Source organism: Lagopus leucura, unplaced genomic scaffold, assembly GCF_019238085.1.
Source record: "Lagopus leucura isolate 7727_CA_CO unplaced genomic scaffold, USGS_WTPT01 Super-Scaffold_100017, whole genome shotgun sequence".
Taxonomy (NCBI): domain Eukaryota; kingdom Metazoa; phylum Chordata; class Aves; order Galliformes; family Phasianidae; genus Lagopus; species Lagopus leucura.
Window position 1 is genome coordinate 648,275 of NW_024962271.1, and position 27,853 is coordinate 676,127.

Genomic DNA, 27,853 nt, shown 5'->3' on the forward strand with positions numbered 1-27,853 from the left:
GAGTCTGTTACCTACTTGTGCCAGATCAATTTTATTCTATTTAGTAGTGTCTTAGATTGTTAAGAGGACGCTGTATTTTGCAGGCATAGATGATTCTTTTGCTTGTGTTATGGGTATGTAATCCCTAAGGCATTTGCATTGCAGAAATCAACAGAGAATCTTGAAAACTCCGAATTAAACAAGAAAGGCAAGCTGTCATTTAAAGAACTGTGAACCATATGGAATTTATTTCCACTAGATTTATTTTCTTACCATTAATGAGTATAAATGTATATTTAATTTCTAGAAAAGCATGTCATTTACATGATGGAGGAACTGGGAGCGATGTTACACAAGAATGGACGCAGCAGGAATGCTTGCAGTGGGATTTGTTCTCCAGCTATAGCTGTGTCAAATCAGAGTCATCAGCACGTAATATCGGGTCAAATTTGTCATAGGCATTAGTAAAACAAAACACTAAGATGCTGGGTGCAATCAACCCAGTCTTCAGTGGTTTTCAGACCTCTGTTGTAGAATGGTAACTCTAAAATGTCTCCCCAAGCAGTGAGAAATAACCTGAGTACAAAGTAGCGCCCTTTGGGGGCAGGTTCGGCTGCTCTTCCTTTTTCAGCGAGATTGCATTTCTGTGATGTGCTCCATCTGAGGATCTCAGAGGGCTTCACAAGCCTCACAAAGCCTTTGCTGGGCACTGTCATCGCAGCACTGTGACAGGCAGGGGTCGGTGCTCGTGGGCTGAGTTTAATGCACCATGCAAGAAGAAAGAATTCCCCGTTGCACCCTGCATTTCAATCCGAGTCCATCTTAATGCATCAAGAGCTGACTGGTGAAGGTCATTGGGCTTTACAGGAAGGAACATAAGCTCTATAGAAATCCAGGAGTCTGCTTTCTAGTAATGTTCAATTTATACGAATAAACACAGTGCCAGTGACTGCTTCAGGAACGTTTGAGGTTGTGTAGTCATCTGTTGGGGTTGTTTTAGGTAGTATCATGGTTAGAGGTGGTTTCTTGAGCTTGCTGCTCGTTGTGGGTTTTGCCATAGTCAGATGCAGAGCTTCTTTCTGCTGTCTGAGTGGTATTAGATGGATATGCCAATAAAGCAGAGGCTGCAAGTGACTCGTGGGTGGACTCCAGATACATTGTGAAGTATGGAAAATGACAAAATGTTGAGACCTTGCCATTCCTGATCACAACTAAGAACTGAGCAGCAGTAAAGGTTAGCTGGCCTGTGTGGAACAAGTCACATCTGGAAGGGTGATGAAGATGAAAGAGTTAGGAAGATATTCTTCCTAAAGCTTAATTTGCAGTGGGAGAATTAAGAGTGTAATTACATTTTTAATGGGGATAGACCTTTCCATACTGATGATGCAGGCTGTGCTCACTGCCAATTAACAGGAGCTGCATCAGGTGTTTATGATAGCAACCAGGGGCTTCGAAAGGGTTATGACCACAGGGAGCTAAGTGATACCAAACGCAATCAGGACCTGCTCTGAAGAGCTCGCAGTCTTGGTCCTACGAGACGAGCATTAACCCCAATCACGTGTGAGATGAGGGTGAGATCAGTGGGATGAGCTGTGGGATGACTCGTGCTGTGGCTCCTGCTGCAGCTTGGTGCCCTCTGCTTTACTCACTGACAGGGAAGAGCGTGACCCCCAGGTCCGGTGGCAGGCAGGGGATTGCTGTGCTTTGCCTCTGCAAAAAGAAAGGACCTGGTTCACATTCTGCGTGGTTCCCACATTGCTCCCAGCTTCTCCTTCTACCTCTCCCTATAAAATCTCCTGCTTGGGTATCAGTGTCTGAGGTAAGAGCTGTGCTACAGCGCTTGGCCCTGCGCTAGAGCCTAGTTTATAGTCTTCGCTGCCTGTGCTTGTAGAAGGAGATGGAAGGGATGGTTCAGGAGATGCTGTGGGAGAGAAAAGAGACAGAATTAAAATGGACTTGGATGTCGTTCAGTGAAGCAGCATCCAAATAAAACCAGCAGACCATCCTACGAACTAAAGAGCAGAAGCTGGGGGAGCAGTGGGCCATGCGGGAGAGATCCCAAGTCCAGGCACATTCTTTCTTCCTGGGTTGCAGTGAGGCCCAGAGGGACTGATAGGCATATATCAGTTCTTTCCACTATTATGCCCTTGGAAAATGCTTGCCCCTAATTACTTTTTAATCCTTCCACTCTTAGAAGATAGCTCAACCTGCTGGCATCTGGACTTCATTTACAGAACATAATGTTTCTCCATCAGCATCTCTCTAATTTCCCTTGTGCAAGATGGCTTTAAAAAAGAAAGGAAATAAAAAGAGGGGAAAAGAAAAAGAAAGAAAAAGCTAGATAACATGGTATAGATTTATATGGCTGAAAAATAGCAAAATATGCTATAAGAAGTGTAAGATCATAACTTGCAGAAGGAAACTGAAAGACATGATTACAGTAGCTGTAAATAGCATGGTCCATTTGCTATTACAGTGCATAAATGCTTTAACGAAGAGCCATTGCCTGGCAGCAGTGTCCAGAGAGGTCAAAGGTGGACATGTGTTCATCTTGTATTTTGTTCTGGTTGACAGCAACCAAGATGCTTTATGTGGGGCACCTCTACCCGCTGCTAACTGTGTGAGTCTTTGTGGTGTTACCCAGCACTGTCTGTTCATAGACACACAGTCACCACTCTTCATTTCTTTTTTTCTTTTTTTTCAACTCTTGTGTTTGGTAGCATCTCAAAATCCACCTGGTATTAATTAATTAGTGGTATTAATTGAAAATCATGCCTTGTCTTTGGAAGATGTCTCCAGATTTCATAGTAAAGGAAGTCGACAAGGAGTGTGGACTCAGATTCATTGTGATGCTTACATAGATCAATAGATCTAATGATGCCTTCTTAAACCTTTCCCCCTCCCAGTCCTCTCATTATGCTGACAGCAAAAAAAATGGGCACATACGGTCTGGGACAGCGTGAATCACAGAGCTCATGTTGCCTGGGAGCACATGTCCTGGCAATGGGTCCAGGTTGAGACTGGGAGGTCCTGACTGGTACTGGACATCAATGGTGGTTCCTGCGGTGTAATCAGGAAAAGAAAGACATCATTCTTCACATCATTACTGAGAAAGCCAGATGGTCAGGCACAAAGTTCTTTTCTCAGGAAATATGGGAGACCTCTGTGGGTGGGGGTTAATGTCTTGGCTCCTCTTTGCTTCCTTCCTGCTCCCGCTCTCTGTTCTTTCAGCCTTTTTGCTCCCAAATGGTTGGGGTTTCAGCTAATAACCAACCACACTGTTCATCTATGTGTGTGTTTCACAATTACTGCCCTTATCAGGGTTTCCCATATAATTTGGTATATTGCTAGCTAAAATATGTTGTCTCCCTGCAGCTTGCATCAAGTAGGCTGCCTAAGTCAAGCTCCTGGCTGCTGTGAAGCACACAGAGCATACCCACTCCTATAAACTGTCCCTGGGCTTACATTTTCAGAGATAGGCTAGAAGGGAACCATTTGGGAATTGGACTTGAGTTGAGAACGTCCCATGTTTAAGCTACAATTCAAGCTGATCCTTCACTTCCTTCCTCCCAGAATCACGTTATCTTTACCAACGTCCTCTAGAGGACAAAAATCTAGGCAGGAAGCCCCTTAAATGGCTTCATAATAAAACCCCTTTCTCAGCAGTGCTCCTACCTCCCAGCAGCATCTCCTGCAGCAAGCTGTCGATCCTTGCCACACCAAAGAGCTTGATGAACTGGACCTGCTCGATCATCTGCCAGGTGATGCTCTGCAGTGGGGGCAGCAGCAGGAGAATGTCACTGAAGCGGCCCCGGGAATCGTATTGGCGGTCATTGATGTAGTCCTCCAGGTTGACCTGGACCTGGAAACGCATGTTCTTCACCTTCCCTGGCTCACTCAGGCCTTTGCAATCTAGGGAGGGGTGGAAGAAATGAAGTTAATTGATGACCCTTGCAGCCAAGAAGCGTTACGCTGGCAACTATGCTCCAGGGAGGGAAAAGGCTGAGATAGAAATGACTCTGTGACAGTTATCTCTGTGTGCAGGTTATCTGGCAGATGTACAATGCACTGTCACTGCTTCATTTCTCAGATGAAATAGGCTATTTCAGTGCAAATAGAAAGAGCTTAACTCAGATGGATGTATCTGGGTGCATGAGCGAAGAGGAAGGATTTAGAAACTGATTTGTGTTTGTTCTGCAAACTGCTGAGACTTTCACCCATGCATTTTGAGTCTCAATTCTTCTCACTAAATCCATGCAGGTTTAGAGCTTATCTGTTTAAATGTATGAGCTCTAGCACTAGGTTCTTCCCTTGATTTCATGTCTTTGAGCCATGGTCCCTCTGTTTTCCATGGACTGCTGGTCTAGTTTTGCTTAATCAAGTAAATGTTCAAGGTATGTTGAAGTGCACAATTTACAGCTTTCCACTCCTGATTTTCCTCCCACCCTAAATCAGAAATTTCTGGCTACTGGACCATTTCCTTCAGTCTACAAAGAATGGCCAAGCACTACATTCTAGGGATCACCATGCCAAGAGATTAAATGGAATGGTTAGCAAGTTATTGTATGTCAACATGCAACTCCAAGGATAAGCCTACTTGATAGCATGAATGAATTTTACTTCCGTAGAACCTGGCACTCTTTTCTTTCAGATGAAATCATGGTGCCTCGTTGCAATGATCTAAAGCTTGAGATACCAATCAGCGGAGGAGCTAATTTGTCTAACAGCATGATAACACCATCCCTATACAGGTTTGCAGCAGGCACTTTGGCAAGCCAAAGATCATGATGTTTGTAGAACTCCTATATCTTGATTTCAAATCAGAGAACACAGCAAAAAATGATTAATGGAAGATGGTACTCTAATTTTCCACGCTAATAGATGCCAAAGACAAAAGGGCGTTGCTGTCTGCTTGGAATTGTTCCTCCTCCTCTCCTCCAAGCTACAGGGCAATACACCTGAAGCTGAATGTTCTGCTGAGGGGACAGTGTGCATGCTGTAGGCATTCGGTTGGGGGGAACCTGAGTGGGATGTTTGTGGAATGACAATATAGGGATGATGCAAAGCAAGTTTTTCTTTGCTTTATGTTTCCCTGCTCTCTTCTCCACCCTGGGCTGCCCAGTTCTGTTCTCGCTGGTGCTGGCTGCCAGCAAGATCCATTAAGAGACATCCTTGATGTTTCTGGCTACTCAGTGCCCTGAACAGTCCACAGCTCTCTGTGGTTTTTAATTCTCATCTCAGAACTCTGATGGGTGCTTCAAAATGCTGCTCAGTCAACTAATTCAGCTAATGCATAATTCAGTATGAGCATATATGTCCTTAATAGGCATCTCTTTCATTTCAGACTAATGGGCTTTCCTGAAGCCACCTACAGAAGCAGCAAAACTCCTCTGAATTCTGCCAAGATTTGCACATCTGGCTGGAGCTACTATGTGCTAAATAGCAAAGTGTTCAGGAATAGGGTAAAATGCAGAGCTGTTGCCAAGGGGTTTTCAGCCTGGCTATCAGAGTTGCTCTTAGGAATGCAAAAGCAGGAGGAAGAGCTGCGTTTCCCCACCCATTGCCCTATTTCCTGTATCCTCATATAACACAACATCTCCTCAAGCCCTGTGCTTGCTCTTGCAAGCAGGAAAGTCACATACCTGGATCAAAGAAGATGATGGCTTTAAGGCATGCGTACTCGTTGTCATCGATCTGGATGTCCCTCAAGGGCTTCACCAGTTCATCTAAGATCCTGGTGGCCACACGAGCGATTTCTAGCTCTGGACAGTGCATTGGGATGATGAAGTCGTTCCCTGGGGACAAGGGAGAAATTCAGTGTTGAATGCACTGCAGAAATGGTCTCACCCATCGGTTGCCCAGACCTGGGCTGCCAGATAGTCCTACTGCTATGCAGAGTTGTGAACAACACCCAGGTTCACAGTGGAAAAGCAAGGTGTGGATTTGACTCTTTGGTCCTTAGTTTTGCACATATCGGTGCATTAATACCATACTCAAAGTTTGTCCCATCTTCTGCTTTGATTTACAGTTTTCAGCACCAATACTCAAATACCTCACTGTGCCCCGACCATCTGTTGCAAAACCATGACACAACTGTTTGAGATCCTGCTTAATAGAGAGGTTTTCCCAACAACAGTTTCAAATCATAAGGGCACAGGTGTAAAAAATGATCTCAGTGGTCTTTTCCAACCATAATGACCCTATGAAAAGTCACAGTGTATTTGCCTCTCACTTTCTACTCTTCTCCAGAGGCCTCCTTGAGCATTTAATCCTGAGCCAGATGTGCAGTGACCTATCCAGGTTCTATGTGTGCAGATATTAAAAGCAGGAGTGCTTTCAGTACTTTACCTAATAGTAGAAAGTCGGTGTAGGGTATGGATCGCTTGGCTACCCCAAGGAGAAGGTGTTCCCCCGCGTGGGCTCTGAGCAAGGCAACCTGCAGACAGCACAGAAGAGAGAGGTCTTAATAGAACTTCAACTCAAAGAGCAAAAAGGGGGATGGCTTGAGTTCTTAGGAAACAAATGGCCTTTATAGTCATCTACCAGGTTTTAGTAAAGAGAAAAGCTCACTGTCTGGGTCCCTGTGCACACTGGAGTGACCAGTTCTGTATTTTTGGGCTTTTAGGCTACTGAACTCATTGCCTTTGTCCTTCATTATTCTTCATCTCTTGTCAGTATGTTGCTTTGCAGAGTAATATATTGATACCAGATTTCCCCACTGAAAAGTACAGCTGAAAATTAGCACGGAAGGTAGCAGCACTACAGGGAAAGGCATTTGCCCATCACCTGGTCATCCAACGGCAGCTCGCAGAACGCAGGGATGTACTTGGCCCACTCCACCAGCACCAGCAGCTGCTGCTTCATGGACTCACACACATCATTGATGGTGGCCACTTTCTTCATTGCTATATCGGCGCTGTGCACGGGGCTCAGTGGCAAATACTGAAAGAGAAGCAATGCATACCCAGATGAGTGCAATCCTACCCCTCCCCACTCTCTTAGCCGAGTCTTTCCTCCGCAGCGATGGCTGCACACTTGTTCCCCAGGCAAAGCACCACGAGGTGGTGCTCGGTCCCAGCACCACGTCCCATCCCTGCTTCTTTCACAGCCTGTTCCGTGTCCCCGTTCTTACAGCACTGGGGCTCAGCTTCGCAGCAAACCAGCAAAACGCATGAAATGCACTCCCCCCGAGGTGGGTGTCTCGGACGAAACTCGTCCACTTCGATCTCTAAAGAGCTGCGCGGTGGGCAGAGAGTTAAAATGTAATGATTTTTGCAAGGGAAATGGATGCATTGTTGCATGTAATCTGCAACATCTGGACCATATGCCTCAGTGGCGAGAGGCGATTTGCATAACAATTTAAAGGACACTCAGGGCGAAATTCGTTGTGAAACCAGAAAGCAATCAGCGTCTGTTTAAGACAGCAATTTTGTTAGCTTTATTTTTTTTCTCCCTGGTAAAAACGAAGTAACAAATAAAAGATGTAATTGGCCATGATGGGAACATTGTGTTCTGGCCAGGACACATTGTGCAGAGAGAGCTGCTGAACTTCTGCCTGAACTTCGGAGAGCTTTTAGGGTGCAGCAATAATTGGGGTGGGGGCAGAGGGGACCCGGGGCATCCCTCAGAATTGCAGCTCTGCATCTCACACCTCAAAGGCTGCGTCTTGTTTGGGGGTTGTCCTCGGGTCTCCTACCTGCTGTGCCATTGCCTCGGCCTGTGTGAGCACACTGATGGACAGTGAGCCGTTGTCTTCATAGCTGCTCCTACGGATGCTGATCCTGTCGCGCTCATTCTGCACCGCTGCAAAGAGAGCCGGGGAGCAGAAGTCTCCTCATTAAAGAAGCTCAGAAGGAAAGAAACTTCAATTCAACCCACTGCTTTCCGTTACAGCCATTGGCCCTGCCCACCCCATTGGTCCCTTCTCAGGTTCCCTTCAGGTTGGATATTAGGAAAGATTTCTTCTCTTGCAAGAGCAGTGACGCACCTGCACGGGCAGCCCAGGAAGGTGGTGGGATCATCATCCATGGAGATGTGAGCCATGAGAATGTGGCACTGAGAGATGTGCTTATGGCATGTTGGGGCAGGTTGGGGTTGGCTGGGGGATCTTGGAAGTCTTTTCCAGCCTTGATGATTCTGTGATTCTTTGCTCAGGACACATTTCTCCAGATTTCTCCAAACACGGGATGGAAAAGCTGCCTGGTTTATGGGCTTTTGTCAGCTTGGGTCAAACCTCTTATCTGTGTTCCTAACAGGCCCCCGATGAGAGGCCAACAAAGTGAAAGGGCAGAAAACAGGCAACAGCAGCAAAATCAATACTTCCCATGACGCATAGAAGCCTGCTGCTTGTTTTCCAGGATCTGGCACTCAGCTTTGCTGGCAGTTGAACAGGGTGGGCTGGGCACGGGGCTGCAAGGGCTGAGACACCAGAGCCATTTTTAGGTTTTACACCTCAGAGCCACCTTTGGTGGAGTCCATTTGGAAGAGGCACTCTGCACGCACGTGTAGCAGTGAAGCCTCTTCAGTCTGAGACAGTTAAAAGGTGATTTAAAGAAAGATGAGTGGTCACTTTAAATACATCCATAAGCTATAGTTAATCTTCAGAACAGATTAACCCTTCACTGCTTTTTTTTTCTATACACCAGGCAGCATCCAGCTTTGAACAGAAAGAAGCCAACCCAAAGCCAACCTTTTCCTGGCAGGTCTCTGCCCTACTTCTCACATCTGGCTCCATAGCAGATGCTCTCTTTGGAATGAATAGGCTCTTTTTACCCACTCCCAAGACAAGATAATTTTCCCATAGTAATCAGTGAACACAATGACAGGGATCCCACAAACCTCTCCTGCTCCCCTATGACAGACTCCTTTAAAAGCCTCCAGCTTGTTTTTCACCAGTCTGCTTTTATGGCACATATTTCAGTGCTTTCCTCATGCCCTGATAAGCTCAATCTCAAGTGTAAGTGGACGTCCTGGCTGACTTTCTCAAGGTGATTTGGGTGTTGTCACTGAAAGTACCCAAGATGCTGTGGAATTAGATACAAAAGGGAGTTAATGTTTTACCTGTACAAAAATAATTTATTGCTATGTGGTAATTATATTGCTATAATTATTGCGCTTGTAAAAGGCAAGGTGTAGGTCATGGTGGCAAGGCATGGCTGTGCAGAAGGTGCTCTGGCCTAGATGTGATCTTGGCTTTGCTGACAGTAAGAAAGGACTAAAACTCCACTATTTCCAGTATGTGTCCAGCAAGCCTCACTCCCCATCCTTTTTCTCTCATGCTGTCCTCAATTCATGCTCTGATTTCCAAAGCCAATGAATGAAAAGACCTGGATCAGGCTGATGGCTGAGGGACAGCCCACAGAATTATAGAATTATTCAGGTTGCAGAAGACCACCAAGATCCCCAACCCAACAACAACCCAATCCCACCAGTGCCACATTGCCATGGTTCTGGAACACCTCCAGGGATGGTGACTCTGCCACCTCCCTGTGTCATCTGTGCCAATGCCTGATCTCTCTTCCACAGAGTATTTTTTTCCTAATATCCAACCACGATGCACACGGCTCCGCTCCCCCACCCCAAACAGCTCAGCATCCCTGCAGGCAGACGGGTGCCAGGGATGAGAAGAATCCCTGCAACCCCACGCAAGGAGACGTCAGTGGGAAAACGTCCCTGTGATGCTGTTGCTCAGGGACAGCGCGTCTCTGACCTCGACTTCTCCCCAGGGAATTTGGAGGGAGGGCAGAACGATGCCCGCATCTCCCTCCAAGGAATTCACCACATGTCTCAGGCTGTGGGAAGCAGATGAGAAAACAAACATCTCCTCCATCTGACGTTTCCATACTCGGAGCAACCCCGGGTCCTTTTGCCATGAGCACACTGAGGATGCTGGCATGCGGAGCGCTCGCTGCGGCTCTTGGGCAAACAGCGGTGTGTTTGTGGGATTGCAACAATCCCATGTTTCCCAAACACTTTGTCCTTGCTGCCTTGCCACATCAGTACAGAGCACGTGACAAGGAACCTCTGGAGAATCCAGTAGATTTGGGCACAGGCACTGATTTGAAGCCAACAGCAACAAACTAGTAGTTTTCCATAGGAATTGCAGATGATAAAGCCCTCCTTTGCCACCTGCCTACATAAGAGATGCCATTATTACTCTGCTAAAACAATCCATATTTAATGCCAATCAGGTAGGAATTGTGCTAATTAATGAGCAGCATACAAGGAGACAGCAGGAGAAGGAGCTCTGAGTGCTCCATTGGAGCTCACAGTGTGCCCATCTCTACTGACAGATTCACTCCTTCTTGTTGCTGGATTAATTTCTATGCACAAATCATTTTTTTCCCCCATACTTTCTCTGATTTCGTAGGGGTGGTGTATTTTATTTGCACATAAAAGCCAAAGGAACATGCACATTTAATCCTTTCACATGCTGAGGGATGGTTTATGGCCATCAAAATGCTTTACCTTTTCCATCTCTCTTTGCAATGCACTGCACTCCGAGAACTCTACAAGTTGGCAGAAAAGACGTGCAAACAAAAGGCATGAAATGCTAACAAAACCATTCTATAAACCTGTCTGATTTAACAATAAACAAATAACAGCTTCAGGTCCGCCCACTGTGCAGTGGTAGTAATCATTCTTTTTACTTCTGCATAAAACCAGAGGAGCTCATGTACATTCATAAATTTCTTTAAAGGGGACAAGAGGTTAAATATTAACCTCTTTCTTCACCAGCAAACTGCATCCTGACAGTGCGGTGCTGGACATTTCAAAAGGCACCAAGGTTATTAGCTCAGCTCCACATGAGCTGGTGGCCAGGCTCATTGGAGAAATCACAGCCTGCTCATTTGTTCAAGGTTGAGCATGGTGACAAATAGCTGCTAAAAATAGTTTTGGGGAGTGTTTAATATCACTCCTTGTTCATAGATGGTTTCCTGGTCAAAAATCTGTCTGGTAGTATTGTGTGAAACAGTAGAGATCAAACCTTGTTCTGTGCAAAGAGAGGGAAGTAGAGAGAAAGCCAGAAAAGGCACGGAAGGGATGGAGATGTCAGAGTGTACATCGACTGCCCTGAGGCACTGCCCTGACCTTCACCACACACCAAGAGAAAGGGAGCAGATCTGCAACTATCCGAGATCTGGAGAGCATTCAAGCAAGTCTTTTCCTCACAGCTTGTCCTGACTTCAACGAGTGTCTGCTTATTAAAATGAGTTATTGATACGAAAAAATGTGATAGGAGTAGGAGTGTTCCTAAACGAGCTAATTTCTAGGAAATCTGGAGACTTTTCTACAAGACTCATGTGTTGGCCCTTTACTCTCGCTGTTGACAATGGGACCTGGATCCCTTCTCATGGCACAAGCAGTGGCTGGATATTTTGGGTGTTTCTTTGCCAAAATTTCTCACTAGAGATATAGGGCTCAAGTGTGAGACATCTTTTCAAAAAGCAGAATCAAATTCAGAGTGCTCAGACAGCCATGCACCTACCCCTATAGACAGGTCAAGGTTTTGCATCATACAGCTTCTCCTTTGGACAGAAATTCCCATTTTACCAGACTGGCTAGCATAGCCACTCTCATTCTCTTATCCAACAAAGTTGTTTCCAGCATGGAAAGGAGGAGAAAAAGATCCAAAAGTGTCGCATCATGTCTTACAGCACAAGAAGATCAGAAAAGAAGAAAAATCACTCTGGATCCAAAGCTCCAGCTTATCCATTAGTTCTGCCAGCCTAAGGACACGTAGAGGACAGCGAGTTTTCCAGTGCTGCACACCACACCATGGAGCAGCAGGTCAGCATGGTGCCAGCCACTGAAACAGGCAAAGTGACACAACCCCACCTCCACGCCCCAGGTGTATTGTCACACCCAGGCTGGGAAAAGGATCGTTTCCATCTTTTTTCTCTCTACAGTGAATAAATAAATAGTTACCACACCCTGGAAAGTCTGATTGCTGTTACGTGAGCTGGTTGAAAAATGATGTGCCAGAGAACAAGTGTCAAAGTGCTGTGTGCCAGCGCCGGGACGACTTGACACACTGAGTGTGGATGTCGTGGATCTGGCACAAATTGGTGCATACCACTGAAACATTTGTATAAACACTTTTATCATGCTGCTCTACCCCAAGACACGGCTTCTCTTCTTCCCTTATGCTTCGCAGTACTGTTTAATATTAATCCAGAACCAACCTAAAGCAAACAACGGCGTTCTTTTTGTACACACAATTGTGCAAGAAAATTTCTTTCTGAGTTCTGCACACGTGTTCTGGATACAGCTCTGGTCAGCTAGGCTAATTCCTACAGAGCAGTTGCTCAAGGTGCTTTAAAACCTTCTGTACCAAACACATGAGCAGTTTGTGAGCACACAACCTGACCACGCACTCATAAAATAAGTTTCAAGGAATGTGGCGATGTGGAACTTGGAATGCGTCATCATGCATCAAGCTGCAATCAATAATGAAGGAATGAGCCAAGGTTTTATAACTTTTGCCATAAAACAAATAAAAATCACGCTTCAGATGAAAGAATGGAACTGATAACCAGATTTCAACCTTTCCAAACTGTGGAGTTTGCTGCATTGGTGATTGGCTCAATCCTCATCTAGAACTGAGAGCAGATTTGGTTGGCTAATATTACTATGATAACTACTTTTTTTCCCAGCTTTGTATTTACTCCATTTCTCCTAAACTAAACCAGCAGGCATTTTAGCTACAACCATGACCTATCCAAATTGCAAGACACCCTGTTCTCCAGGAAAACAGATGGTCAGGGATTTGGAAAGAGATTCTTGTCATCGTTGGTGAAAAGTTATGAATTACCAGAAATGAGTGAAAAATTTCCCATTGGTTTCTGTGGAATTGTGATTTCACCCCTTAGGTAAAGGGCAAATTTGGTGGCAATCTCTCTCCCAGTATTGAATCACCTAAAGAGAGAAGCCTCCCGGGATGTGTGGATATTGGCACAAAGCTGTAGCTGAAATTCCCATCTAAAGAGATGGGAAATGGGGTTTTCAGCTGCAACAAGAACCCTCTCACTGGGGAACACAGCATCAGCTCAGACAAGAGCTGCTGCTTCCCTCCACCACCTCCCACAGATGGAGCAAGGCCAGAAACAGCAGCAGGCAGCCTTCTCACACCTACCTTCTTTCTTCATGCCGGCTCTGAAGCACTTCTTCAGCCTGCAGTACCTGCACTGGTTCCTCTTGTCTTTGTCTATCACACACTGTCGGCTGAACCTGGAAGGAGATGGGAAAGATGGAGCAACGTGGCTTGTGCCCTGCTCACCCTGAGCAGCCCCAACCCCAGGACTCACAAAGGAGCCAAAGGCCTTGGAGGGAATGGGTGGAATCAGTGCTGGTTTGGCCCCACTCCCCATCTTCCCACTGCCAGCTGGGAATGCAGCAATTTCAGACCATCTACTCCACGAGGACTGTGATGGTTTTGGCTGTTGAAGTGTGATGGTGACACAAGTTGGGCTGGTGGTTGGCGGAGTTGGGATCTTCATCTCCCACTTTCAGATGGCTATCAGGTGTCTAGTTTGGATCAGTTTGTTGACACTGTCTTACTTTGCAGAGAATAAATGCTCCATGACCCATAAACCCTTTTGTGACTATAGTCTACTTTTGAGGTAAGTGGCCTTCACATTTCTCTTCATTTCAACAGGAGATGGAGAAACATCCAAGTGATGGCCCATGAAGGCTAGGCCACTATGGGTGAAGGGATGGAAGAGGGATCTGTTGTGCAGGGAAGAGGCAATGTGGGTTGCTCCGGGGCCATCATTAGGTTGTAAAAGCTGAGGCACATTCCCAGGCTGGTAAAAAGCCAAAGGTACAAAAACCCAAAGGCTTTCCAAGGAATTCAAGTCTGCGATAAACAACAGAGCTTTGAGCTGGGCTAAATACAGCACGGCTCACCAAATAAGGATTCACAGACAGGCAAGCATTTACCATTTGCTTGGCTTACACACTGCAACTCCCCAGGCTGCCAAATGTCACAGTGATTCATCGATTCCTGGGGAGGGGCAACAATTATGCTCCCAGGAGAGCAGGAGCCAAAATTTCAAAGAGATCAGTAGTAGCTATTCAATCCTCCTGACAGGATCCTGCAGTGCATGGGATGGGCACCGTGCAGGTGGAGTCTGATATCAGATTGGGTGTCTTTTGTGGCTGATGTGACCTGGAGTGATAAATAACCCAGGAGCATTTTGACAAAAAGAGCAACATGCATTACAAAAATATGGACCTCCTTTAAAAGGAAGAAGAACTCTGGAACAAAAAGAAAACTTCCAGGTTTTAATCATAGATTAAAAGTTTGAGGGTGGGTTCGAGTTTTTTTCTCTTCCTCCTGTGCTAAAATAAACACCATTTTTCCAAGGCCAACCAAGATAGCTCCTTTATAATTTATGGCATCCTCCTGGAAAAAAAATCTCTCCAATGTGTACCTGTGTGCCAAAGTGGCTGTGAATCATCACTGGTCCATGCTACATTCTCGGAATAATTGTAAAGTTATCAGTGATATGTAAGCATGCATAATTCAATGTGTCTGAAAACAAAGATGGAGAAGCTGTGGTGACTCTGGAAGTGACGGGTTCTTGGATGCCTATTGCTTTCATGTTGTTACCAGGAAAAACAAGACTTTGAGAAGATATCTCTGAAGCTTTGGTCCTTTTTCACCCTTTGCTTTCCCTTGCTGGTTTGTGATGAGGTTGTGGTGTCACTCCACATCCAGAGGCTGTACTCTTACGCAAGCCTCATGACCCTATTTCTCCCCTGAATCACACCACGACAGTATGAACTCACAAAACAGATTGCACAGTGTCATGAAAGGTGCCAGCGTCCAAGATGAGATAGGACATAGCTTACTCCTTAGCTCCCTATCTTCTGGCAACATGTTAAACTACATCATAATTGTCAGCATTCAGGCCACAGTAATGCAACACAAGGGATGGGGGACCTCACTGTACAACTTGATCACTGCCCCACTTACTTGCAGTATCAATGGCATTTAAATCTCATAGAGTGGGCAGGTACCTGCAGGAATAGACATGGTTCTTGCGGACGCTCCTCCTGAAGAAGCCTTTGCAGCCATCACAGCTGGATGCCCCATAGTGTTTGCCCGTCGCCCGGTCCCCGCAGATGGAGCAAAGGGAGCCAATGCCGTTGTTGAGCAGGTTGGTGTTGGCTGATTCAGCTGTGATGGTCTCTGCGGGCATTGAACAGCGCCCGTTGGCCTCCTCTGTGATGGAAACCAGAATCAACAGACAGCAGGTTGGTTTTTGTCAGATAAATCACGCGCTGAGCCTGCCCCTTACCCGCATGTGCACACACTGTGTGTTTTGCTGGTGAAACCTCCAGATGGAAGCCATGCTGTTCTCAGCCTCAGCTGGCACTAACTCACTTGGCTTTGCTGCTGGATAGTGGTATTTTTCTTAGCCTCAGTGAGCAGGGAGACTTCAAGGCTTATAACCCAGTGCGTTCATGAGAACTGAACAATTACTGCTGCTTTTCTTGACAAATCATAGAATCATATGAGTTGGAAGAGATCTTTAACGGCCATCTGGTCCAACTTCCTTGCAATGAATAGGGACACCTACAGCTCCATCAGGTGCCCGGAGCCCCATTCAGTCTGACCTTGGGTGTCTCCAGGGATGGAGTTCCTATCACATCTATGGAGCAAATTTTGCCAGTGCTTCAACACCTGTACTGCAGAAAACTTCTCCCCTGTATCCTACCTAAATCTCCCCCATTTTAGTCTGAAACCATTTCCCCTTGTCTGGTCACAACAGACCCTGCTAAAGAATTTGTCTCCTTCTTTCTTACAGCTCCTTTAGATACTGAAAAGCCACTCTCAGGCCCTCCTGGAGCCTTCTTTCTCCAGGCTGAAGAAAAGGCTCTGGGGAGACCAGATACAGAGAAACCTTATCTGGATGTGAGATATACGCTGTTGAGGGATGGAAAGCCATCTCCCCAGTTAGACAGCTGAAGAACATGATCCAAAGCCTGCGCCACAAAAAGCATTGGAAGAAAAACGTTGTTAGCTCAAATAAATAGCAGAGAAAAGACAGAAGAAACAGGAAAGATGAGCTACTTCATGCACACAATAGAAGTGAAAGAAAGACACCTCGGGGTCACCTCTGCAGCTGGGAGAGAGAGACAGAAGCTCAAACAAGAGTCACTTTCGTTCTCCTCAGTGTGGTTTCTCCTCTGCTTTACCCACTGAAGAGGGCCATTACGTTCCACTGCTTACAGAGGAGCACAGGAGGATTGACCTTCTAAATCTGACACCTAAAATTATGTCATATGAATGCCCACTGTTTGCACCCACTCATTTGGGGCAGGAATAGCTCTGCCTGGGCTGTGTGTATACACTGCTGAAAGTTCCCCATTAAGCTTCTCCCCTGGCCTTAACCACCAGACTCACTGCCCTCTGAATCCCCCTGAATCCTCCTAATTTGAGGCAGAGCTTGGGTGAAAAGGAAAAAAAAAAAGAGAGAGAGACATGAGAAGATGCAGATGACAGTGTTTACATCTTGCTGAGAGAAGGAATGTTTGTGGAGTCTGTCCTGACCTGAGCACTCACTGCAGGATGGTTTTGTGAATTTATCACTCCTCTGGGAGTGTGTTCTTTGCTCCAGAGGAGCTGATCTCGTCCTGCAGTGACCTAGGGAAGGCTCTGGGACAAGAGAGCTGGGCAGAAAGGGGAACAGCTCAGCTGATGTTGTATTGAACAATGAGAAAAATGAGAAAATTACTTGGGGGGGAGGAATTGGTACTTGATGTGGCAGTCTAGAGAATGTTTTCTAATGCATAATGTGTAAAAATATCTTTGTGTCATCCTCACGCAACTTATATATAAATACACAGAAGGAGAATGTTATTTTTATATGTAAATACTCATCAAAAATTTATAGGGAAAATATTTACTATGCAATGAAAATCGTAATAAAAAGCCCCCCTGAAAAGCCAATAAGGCTTGATATATATATATATTTTTTTTTATGGGAATTTTGTTAGCTAAGGCTGAGATGAAGACATTTTTAGCTAAGACTTCACAAATGCAAAGGTCAGATTTCTTTTTGCATCCTCAGAAAGACTTTTTCAATTCTATTTCACCTTCTAACACACAGGTGAGCAAATGAGTGTGTTGGAGTGACCTGGGAGCAACGCAAGAATTAAAAATGACAATACTGAAATAATTCTTGGGTTGTACTGACAGGAACTGTGATTTACCTGTTGCCATAACCCATGTGCCATGCTGCAGCTCTGACATTCATCAGTAGGTAAGTGCAAACAGAGTCCATGTGAGAAGTGCTTAATGGTAATTCAAATTGATTTTTAGATGTTTTTACATTGATTCTATATTTAATATTGATTTGATAACTTCAAGTAAGCTGTACTGGAATACTCCTTCAAAAGTAGCTGTACTAAACATTTGTGCTTCTGTTGCTTCATCTGTTATTTTTTTGAAGGAATATATGAACAAAAACAAATACACCAAATGTGCTGGATCCCATTAAAAAAAATTGCACAACAGAAATAAAGATAAGAAAGCCAATTTTCTCCTCACTCCACCCGTGCTTTCTCTACTGACTTCAGAGGAATCAAGCCAAGGTCATACAATTTGGTTCTCAAATAGACTCTTCATTCTTCAATTGGGTCAAGATTGCAAAATGATGCTGGAAAAGCATTTGTTCACCAGAAAAGGGTGTTGTTTTGTACCCTGCATGGGAGTAAGACATGTGAGGAACTGTGTTAGGTAAGAAATTGATATTCTGGTCTTAAACCTGGTACCTATTGGAGGCATAGCCACCAGCTGCAGGTGAGGGCCCAGGGAGCCAAATTTTGCCCTCCTCTGCTACAGTTTTGTTGGGTGGCTGTATGTTCAGGCAGATTATAGCTAGTAGTTCAGTCCCCCATGTCCTCTTCAGCTGAGCTGGATGAGAGTAGAAATTTTTAAAGATAAAAGAAAGCCACAAGCTGGCATGCATATGTCACTTGCAATGATTAATTTTAATTACAAAATCCTGTCGCCAGTTAATCATGAGTTCCTAATGAGAATTAGCTCAGAAATACAGAAAGGACACAATGTTGCGTGCATCCAGTAACTTCTGTTGGGGCTTTCAAACCTACTCAGTATTTGGGGAATGTCTGGCTTTTTCCAGAACTAATCACTGCTAAGAAAGGCAGAGGAAAGCCAGGATCCATGCTATCATTGTTGCATGCCTGTGAAATCAGCTGAAAACTGTAGGTTCTTTCCTTGAGCCCTTACTGACACAAGACAAGGACCTGCTCAACACATCATGGAACACATTGTGCCTCTCCAGAGGTGTTGCTGCCTGGCATTCATCACCGAGATCCCCAGGGAGAGATGCTCAGAAATGGATCAATTATAGATGTTCATGGCTGTGATACAACAGAACAACTCCTAATCCGTGCCAGCACAGTACCTCTGAAATTTCTGCTGGCAAGGTGAAGATGAGGATGCTCTCCAAGCAAAGACCATAACTCGTCTTCCACTGATTGGGTCCTGAGCTGAGCTGAAGACCTGTGGTTGTGACCAAACTCCTCATTAGGATCATCCCTAAAGTTTCAGCTTCATGCCTTTTGTGAGCTATGGGTTGATGGTTGGACTAGATGATCTTAGGTCTTTCCAACCTTAATGACTCTATGATTCTACGTATGAGCAACATGCAGCACAGGAACCATAGCCTAACTGGATTGCTGAATTTGATTATTTAAGAGTCTTTCCCAACCTAAGTGATTCTACGCTTCTACTTAGCTATGATAAGGGTATCCCAGTGTATTTGTCAGCTTTAGGGCCAATTAAACTTGCAAACTTGAATGCATATAACTTTTCGTTATGTATTGCATTAATATGTGAGCCGTTACCAAACTGGGGCTGCAGTGAAGATGACAATATTTAGGATAATAAGAAATAACAGTGAGGATGCTGCTAGGGAATGGTATCTGGCTTCCATTCAGAGCTGAAGATCAGCATACCTGACCCCTCAGACCTTTTTTCTGCTTTTCCTTTCAGTTATGCTATTGGTTGCCAATCTCTTCAAGGCAATCTCTCTTCTGAATGCATATTTCACACCAAGCAGTGCTTCCCGGATTTCCCCTCCATGCACCAGAAATCCAAGCCAGTCTTGGCCTGTGGTTCTGATGCACATCATTTGCACTTTCTAATGGGCAAATGTTCTGAGATGGTTTTTTCATGCTTTCAGCCTGTTCAAGGTGCAGTGGGGTTGGGAACCTGGCTTTGCCAACATTTGCCAAATTCTCAAGGTTCAGTGCTGTGTTTGAGTGCTGAGAAAGGAAAACAAGCACTACAGTGGGAGAAAATTTGACTAAAGAATTAGTGCAATATTTTAATACTGCTTCATATTTTAAGCAAGATGACAACTCTGACAAGAGCATAAGGAAGTGGGTATTAGCAGCACATAAAAAAAAAACAAGTGAGAAGATGGCTTGCAATGCCAGCCAATGTAAAGGAAACAAGTTTCTACCAAATGGGCAAGTTTCTGCAGTTACAACATGTATTTTTACAAAGGAAATGAAGGATTAACATTGATTTTCATTGACTTCCTTTTGCTTTTCTTTCTATTTAAAACAGATAGTTTTTTAAACTTCCCCTCTACTCCCGTAATGGATTCTACTCTGATTTTGAACTGTTTGGCAAATTATGACCTACGTAGGGGTGGAAGATTCAAAATGTATCTAGGCACATCTCAGAACCGTAACTTCTGAATCTTAGCCGTCAAATCATTACACATCATCAATTAACCCCAGATTTTGATGAAATAATAATATTCCAAAGAAGAAAAGAGTTGTTTTTAAGAATGAATTGCCTCATTTGAAAACATTCTATTTTTCACTTTCACATCACTCAGCATGTAAGCAACAGTTCTGATACCATTAAAGTTCCTGTGGCACCCCAACCTGTTCAAGCTTATATAATACAGTAAAATTGCAGTTCAGTTTAGTAAAGGAAGTAAAGAATAATTTCACTCAATGAGGTAGATTTGGTTTAAACAAATCCATTACATTTTTTAAACTATCTAAAAGAAAATTATTTCTTGATTCCAACAATTTTAAAATATTTTTGAATCTCTGTGAACTTTAGTTTTGAGTTATCTACAGGAGATGACTTGTTTGGTTAGCAGTACATTTCCAGGCATGGACATCTGAGGTCTTTTTTCAAGTTATTTTCACAAACTGTAGAAGAGGACACTTACCCAAGACAAACAAGCTAATTTCAAAACAGCTAGTTCCTGAGAGAACCAGTTACTCATTAACAGCTAAACAAATAACCCAACACTGATCAAGATAAACTTCAGAAAGACTCAGCCTGTCAGTTCTACTGAATGAAAAAAAAAAACATAAAGAGCCCCTAGCAGGTTTTGGTAATTAATTTGCGAAATTATATTGAATTTTGAGGAGATTTATATCACTCTAAAAAGTAAAAAGTATCTTGCTGTTCAGCAGAGTGATAAAGTGAAATATCTGCGTTAAATGTCATTTTTGGAGTAGAGTGGTGTCTCAAAACCTTCCCACAAAAATAAGAAATAAGATCTGTATCTAGCAAAAAATAATAAAATAATAATAATAATAATAATAAAAAGAACGATCCTTCTTGGGACAGAGAGAGAACTTTTCTTGAAGCTAATTTTAAATTCTGAATTCTTCGGGCCTTTTTACTTCATTTTTCTCCTGAGAAATTCCCTTTCCCACTATAATAATTCCAAACATTTTATGTTGTAGATAATAGCCCTTTAAAAATTTTGATTACTTTTTGATGAGGAGTCAACTAATGAGAAAATGTGACACCATAAAAATCCCATCTCCATTTCACTAAGCTTCTTAACAAGTTAAATGAAATATTGCCAAAACTCTCCAAAGGCATCACCAACATTAGAATCTCAGTTACATGATTGGTTTTATGCTGTACAACCCAAATGTCCTCTGCTTTTCAGGCAGTGAACAATTAATGTCACAGAATAGTGTTTTCTTTAATCTAGAACACCTTTGACTGCACAAATCCCAAATATCACACAATATGCTTTAATTCTGTGACCAAAGTGAAAGTCTTCCTTTATTGAACTTAATGAATCCCAGCCACATTCTTTATGTGTCCTAAGAGCTAATAGACCATTTTGATACCAAGATACCAAAAATAAGTCAAGTGATCCTGTGGATATTGCTTCTGAATCTAAGTATCTATGAACAAGTATCGGATACATGGTATATTGTGTGAATAGCCATGTGGGTGGTATTTTTTTCCCCAACAGTTAAATATGAACCCAAGCCATATATAGGAGTGAAACATAAATTCATAAATTTTAAGGCAGAAATATTGATAATAACTTTTTGCATAAGTCATGTAGGGAGCCAAATGTGTGGTATGCCATCAAGAGCTCCACCGGCATTTGCAGTATCTTGTAGGCTCTTCAGGACATGATGCTTCGCAGACCAAGGAAATGAATAACTCCAAAAGGACCAGGAAGTGAAACCATCCCATTTCAGCCCAAATATTACTGCCGATCCAACTGAAGTTGGAAGGTCAGCTGCTTAAATACTGCCTCTTCACCCTTTGCCCCACACCTCCTACCTGCCTGCCCTACGCTTTCAGCTTTTTAACAAAGGCGGTAGAGATTATTACAGAGGAAGCGAATAGGAATCTCACCAGTGTTGTTTGGAAGAACCCGAAGGTTTTCAAATTCTAGCATGGTATAAGAGGAATCCAAGGAGTCGACGTAATCTGGCATATCCATGTCCATGATGGACTGACACAGCTTCATTATTACTTGTCAACTGCAAGGGAAGCGGCAAAAACAGCCCTACTGTCAATCACGGCCAAGTTTTCCTCTGCAAAGAGAGACACCCCAGCCCACTCCGTGACAAATCATTACCTAGCTCTGCCCACAGTCCCCTCCCTGTGCCAGCAGAGAAGGGACGAAACCTTTCCTTCTTGCTTGCAGTCCCCTCCCTTCCCGGGGTGCATCTGCGCTCTCAGTCCCGATAATATGGCACAGATAAGGCCTAGACTCAAACAACCTGGATTGCATCTTTGGGTCAATACAGCCCAGTTTATGGCCATTCCTGCGCAAACATTTTGAAAAGGACTGCAGAGAGGCGTTCACATATGCACTGCTTTTCCCGTGCCACTGCAGTGTCACCTTGCTTGGCTACCAGCCCTTGGGAGAAGATCAAGTGATGTCACTTGAAGCTGCTGAAGCCATGAGTCAGTGCCACCACTGGCTGACGACCGTTAAGATAGATCGATGTTCAGAGCTTGAGGCATTGCCAAGAGAACATGGATCACATCCCGACGTACGACTGGAAGGGGAAAATGAGGAATCATCACGGCCAGATGCATGCTTTCACCCTGCCCCACGGACAGAGGAAAGGTAATTTCTCCCACCAGTCCTGTTTCTCCATCCTTCTGGCTCCAGGCAGCTCAATTTCTCAGAACTCCCACTGAGCTGCAGTTGCAATTTGCTGGGGCAGAAGATTTCAAGTGATGGCAAATGACAGAAATGGAAAAGGCTGGAAAGAACCAGGCAGACTCCCTCACAGATGTGTGGTGCTTCATTTCACGTTGACTTATGTTTTCCTTTCCTGGGAAAGGCCCGTGTTATGGAAGTATAATTCCAGCTTTTCCCCAGGGACTGTGCTGTTGGGTTTTTAACTTACCAAATTATGCGTAAAAGTCTTTTTCACTGTGACACGTAGCACAAAAGACTGGAAATAAAACACAGCCATGAATTTCCCCCAGAATTGTACCTTGAAGTAGTTGGTTTACTCCTGGTTTCATCCTCCAGATGCCTTCCTGGACCTTACAGTTCCATCTCCAGTGACGTTGTTGTGTGTCAGAGAGCCCTTTCTTTCCATGAGCTCTTCTGCGAGATACAGTTCAACATCCTGTTGAATATAGAGGAAAGAAATCTTGAGAAACAGGGAAGTGCGTTGCCAGAAAAAAAGCGATTGCCAGATGGCCTGAACTCTCACTGAACCACAGATCAGGGCGGCCCCGTGTATCCTAGCAAACTCAAAATAGCAAGAAATATGCCAAAACTGAGTTTCTAAATGTATTCAGACTGATTTCATCTACACAATCTTTGTTTCATATGTGGGCAGTCAAGATTTGTCCACATCCTTGGGACTTACAGTAGACTTTGCAATGGGTTAACTATAGGTAGGCTTTTCCCCTATAAAGATTGGGTGCAGGAACACTTACCTTTCCTTTCTTATCATTTCTGGGGCATAAAATAATCTCATGTGCCATAGATACTTTTTTCCTTCTTTCCTTTTTTAAGTACATGTTGTAACCAGTGGTGCACGAATGACTCCTTGGTTAGATAAGACATTATGTTTTTATCCTTGGACTATGTCCCCAGGCTTTCAATAATGCCAGCATCAGCTAAGTTAGCATCTGATTAGTCTTTCTTACCTCTTACTCAATGTCATTCTTGATTATGCCTACTAATTTGGCACATCTTTTTGAACTGAGCTATGGGCACAATCCTGCCTGATTCTCAGCACTCTGCTACCATTGCAGCCAAAGGAGGAGACTCGGATTTCTACAGATCCAGTGGGCTTTGTATGGGTTACTTACCACTAAAATAGTCATATATGCATTTGCCATGCTTTCGGGCATCCAAGACATAGAGAGAAGAATGTTGGGGCTCCTACCCTAATATCAACAGTTTAGATATGCTTCAATGTCCTCAATTTCTCAGTAAAAAGATACAGAGTTAAGGCTCTTTTCCAAAGAAAGCTTGGCAGTGAGGATGTGCTTGAGCACTTTTTGTTCTGGGAACAAGAAAAGGGCACTGGGAAAGAGAAAAGGTTATAGTGCAAAATTCACAGTTTGGGACCAGACTCTCAATGTCACAGCCATGCTGATAATCAGGGCTGACTTTGTTATGGAAGGTGGTGTTGGAGTGATTGAAGGCCACTTTTCTATCCATTACAAACAGATGTTAGCACCCTGTTCCAAACCACACCACCAGCCCTGAAGAATACTGAAACTTTGTTGAGGGGTGAGCAGTTTCTTCTTTTTCCTCTCCTCATTTTCTTGCTTCATTTTCTGAGTTACAGCTGCACTTCAACTGCTATCATTACGAGGCCAGGACTGAGTTTAATTGTATTATATACACTGCAGCAAGGACAGAGGGCAAGCTCTAGCAAACACATGGTCACTGTGAGACAAGACAATTATTCCTAGGCATAAAATCAGATGCCTTTGGGAGAGCTTATTAGACAAGATGAACTACAGAAAAAATAAGAAATCCTTGACTAATGAGGTAAGAATACAAACTAACAAGAACACTCTGTCAGAAGCAGCATTTCTCTGGCAAGGCAAGCAGTGGGAGATGTTTGTAGGCTTTTGGCTCAAAAGTTTGAGAGTTTTCTGCCTTTGTTCTTAGAAACAAATTGAAAACCATTATCACTAATTTCTTCACTCGAAAAGTGGCAATAAATACATTCTCTCCTCCCCTTGCAAGAGTTTGTGAGTATGAATTCACCAACGTATGGGTGGTTCTCCTATACCAGAAGTGATGGTAGGTGTAAAGTTACATATCTGGAGACAGGGTGGCTGGGCACAAACAACCAATGAAAGACTGAAGCCAGTAAGGCCTTTTCTCTGACTAAAGTATAATTAGAACCAGCATGCTGCTGGGATTGTAAACAGTGTGAAATCATATCATTAGCATATGATTACAAGTTCACACGTGGCAAATTCATCCAGACCAGATGTCTGCTAGATCAGTTCCCTCCTTTCTTATGGTGTATGACAGCACATTCTACCCGTGATACAGTTAACACAAGATACAGAAGAATCTCTCTTGACTTGTATCCTTATATAAGTATTTCTTATTACGATTAACAGTTTCATGGCATTGACTTTTTTACTGTATAGTGAGGGGCTGCTTTTCCAAAAATCACCTAGGTAACGTAACACTACGTGTTTAAAAATATGGACTGCAGATATCCTGGGACTGGATATCCTGGGACTGCAGATATCCTGTCAGTGTCACCACAGCCTAAACCGAAGGTTGCAGGGCTGAACTGACTGTAAAGGATGCTCACAAGGTTAAGGTTGACAGTTACTGAGATGGGGTTTGCTGTTTTCTTACTCTTTGAGCGCATTTGGAGGAGGATGTGCAAAGGAGTCTCCCCAGGGTTTCCTTCCTTCACAGTGCAAACTTTCACTCCTCATTTGAGGATGCTGGTCTCTACACAACCCAATGGACAGGTCACTCACTTCTCAAGACAGTCTCTGAATGCTGTAGCCCCCAATTAATACCATTTTCTTTGAAGTTAATGGCAACCAGCCAACTAACCAACACATTCACCCAGAAAAAGTTTGCCAGAATCTTCAATAAGCTTTGGGCTTGGCTTGGTGGCCATTTTGCATTAACACTCGTTTCATCCCCTGCCAGAAACCCACGGACATGACAGAAACCCGTTGATGTCCAAACCCAATAAATCTGGGGTTGTTTAGAAACAGACCACATTTCTATAGCAGGGCCAATGGTCAGTCAGTGAGTCACATCCTGCGGCAGTGAACAAAGCATGAGTTAGGACATATACTTTTCTCCAAAACGACTTGATAGCATCTACAGGCAGGATGGCATTAACCAACCAGCCCTATTCGAGTCCCCATGAGGACCTAGATGTGATAGACAATGCTGTGATGGACATAGGATAACATCACACAACATGTATAAGGATGCCTTCTCTGAAGGAGGAATAGTGACACGGAAGGCATCAATTTTGGGGTAAAATGGAAAGGTAGGCAAATTTTGATCACTATGTTGAAACAATTCCTTTAGGATCATTTTTTAAATCTTTTTTTTTTTTTTTTTTTTAAAGACCTGTCTGGATTTGGGTGCATTTATGGATTCTAGCCATTACAAACCATTAAGCATACAACACAAAGACCCTGCTGCCAGACAAGTCAGTGCATTCATGGAATTCCCAGTTATTTCTATGATGTACTAACTGTTCAACACAGATGAAACCTGAGCTGGATTTGGGAAATAAATCTGAGATGTTTCATATTCTTCCAGCAAGCAAAGGTTAACCTGGTAGTTTGTTCTTTCCAATTTCATGTCGCTTTCATTCTTGGCTACGGTGCATTTGGCCAAGGCCAGAACTTCAGAAGCGATAAGTGCTCATTTAGATATCTAAATGAAACAATCTGACCTTCAGATCTGTTGAGAAACACCCGCTGGGAATAAAGACTGGATTTGCAGATGTCTTCATGTAGCCAGAGACCATTCGTATCTTGGAAATAAATCTCCTGCTTTGAACACCTGAGTAAAATCAGATGTCACAGTCAACACAGAGTCTGCTGGGCTGTAACTGCCTTTGCAACCCTGTCTTTTTCTGGTGAACACATCACAGCAAACACTTGATACCTACATGCAGCAGTTTGAATTTCTGTTCTGCAGTTTTTTCAGAAGATAAAGTCACAAAAGATGAATTCTCTCCTGACAACAGAGAACGCAGTATCATTAAAAGATCACAGAGACCACTTAGTCCAACCATCAAACCATCCCCACCATGCTCACTAACCATGTCACTCAGTGCTACATCTATCTTGTCCTTAAAGAACTCCAGGGATGGTGACCCCACCGCCTCCCTGGGCAGCCTGTTCCAATACCTCACCACAGCCATAGAGCTCACATAGACATCATGAACTAGGCTAGATTCCTTGGCTGTGGGTGATGTTGGCCTCCGACTAAAGCAAATACACAAGCATGAACCAGGGCTGGCAGCAGGAGAGAGGAGCCAGGAATAAGGAAGCAAAATTACCTAATCTGCTGCTGCTCAGAGTAGGCAGGGGACTCATCTGGAGAGTGCTGCTGCTGTGGGCAAGGTTTCGGCTTTACTTGCTGAAAACGGCATGCCATCAGTCAGGAGTAACCAACCCTGAAAAGTGTATTTGCTATGACTCCCATCTCCCCTGCGAACGACATTCCTGCTGCTTCGAGCTTTTTCGGTTGCAGTGTTGACACTTCTTCAGATCTGTCATTAGCTCAGCTGAAGGGAAAACAGAAACGCTATTCAGGCCCCAGACCCAATGTGGGAGGTTAGGAGTGCAAATTCTCACTTCACACTGAAAGCACGATGAGTGCTTTATGTTACTGTTGCTCTTTCTATTTTAGGGGATGCCTTTATGAGACATTTGCTGTCATACAAAGTAATTTTTAATGTAATCCAACAGATTAATGTTATTAAAATTAAATTTTTCACATTTCCGAGAATTAGTCTTGAACTTCTTAGATTTTTTTCCTGCACCTTATAAATATCTACCTCTGTTTTTGAAAGTGTTTAGCTATTTTGCTGGTTTTCTTTCATATTTTAAGACTTCTGTGATGAAGCCTAGATCCAGCTCTACCACCAAGAGGATTCGAATCTCCCCCCAGACTCACTTTTGGTGGTTGTAAGTTGCCGATTTCATCTTCATACTGCATTTTCATTACATTGGACAAAGATCAATAGAATTTGGCTGAGCTCCAGAGAATAGTCAAGAGCAATGAGTTGACCTGTGGCTGCGTTCACCTGAATCATCATCTGTGTTCCAGTAAATACAGGAGCTGAAAGCAAATTGCCTACCTGAGAAATCATGCAGCATTTCTGCGGAGTGGTTTTGGTTTCTGTTCATGGCCCCTAGATTTTCTAGCTTTGTCATCTTGCAGGCAAATTCATAGTTCAGAACAAACGTGGAATTCCTCCAAATTACTCATTTCTATGATCTTTTGTAAGAAAACATTCAGCAGCCTCATTTTTCTTGTTTGTGATTCTTGTCTCCGTTCCCTCCACATTTGTTACTATTTCACCCATCTGACAGCAACATTACTCGGGG

The 27,853-nt window shown here is 43.8% G+C and overlaps 1 protein-coding gene across 3 annotated transcripts; it reads right to left on the reverse strand.

Annotated features, from left to right (window-relative positions):
* Nucleotides 1-198: 198 nt before the first annotated feature.
* On the reverse strand, nucleotides 199-22,775 carry LOC122183137 (hepatocyte nuclear factor 4-beta-like). 3 transcript variants are annotated; one of them, XM_042876914.1, is made up of 11 exons: nucleotides 22,759-22,775; nucleotides 21,659-21,786; nucleotides 15,004-15,208; nucleotides 13,115-13,209; nucleotides 7,676-7,782; nucleotides 6,766-6,921; nucleotides 6,328-6,415; nucleotides 5,622-5,774; nucleotides 3,655-3,891; nucleotides 2,926-3,039; nucleotides 199-1,900 (listed from the first exon to the last, which is right to left on the reverse strand). In XM_042876914.1, exons 2-11 carry the CDS (start codon nucleotides 21,771-21,773, stop codon nucleotides 1,764-1,766), a joined length of 1,407 nt encoding a protein of 468 aa, XP_042732848.1. In that variant the 5' UTR covers nucleotides 21,774-21,786; nucleotides 22,759-22,775; the 3' UTR covers nucleotides 199-1,763. The 3 variants fall into 3 exon arrangements, with proteins under 3 accessions (XP_042732848.1, XP_042732849.1, XP_042732850.1); XM_042876915.1 differs by lacking the exon at nucleotides 22,759-22,775 and adding an exon at nucleotides 21,885-22,004; XM_042876916.1 differs by lacking the exon at nucleotides 22,759-22,775 and having other exon boundaries at nucleotides 199-1,689; nucleotides 21,659-21,852.
* Nucleotides 22,776-27,853: the final 5,078 nt, after the last annotated feature.

Excerpts from the sequence above, each read along its gene's own strand:
- LOC122183137 (XM_042876914.1), bottom strand. The coding sequence starts at position 21,773 with ATGAAGCTGTGTCAGTCCATCATGGACATGGATATGCCAGATTACGTC. Across the intron at positions 5,775-6,327 it reads CACCGACTTTCTACTATTAG|GGAACGACTTCATCATCCCA; the intron begins GTAAAGTACTGA and ends CCTTGTCCCCAG. Across the intron at positions 3,040-3,654 it reads GCAGGAGATGCTGCTGGGAG|GAACCACCATTGATGTCCAG; the intron begins GTAGGAGCACTG and ends ATTACACCGCAG.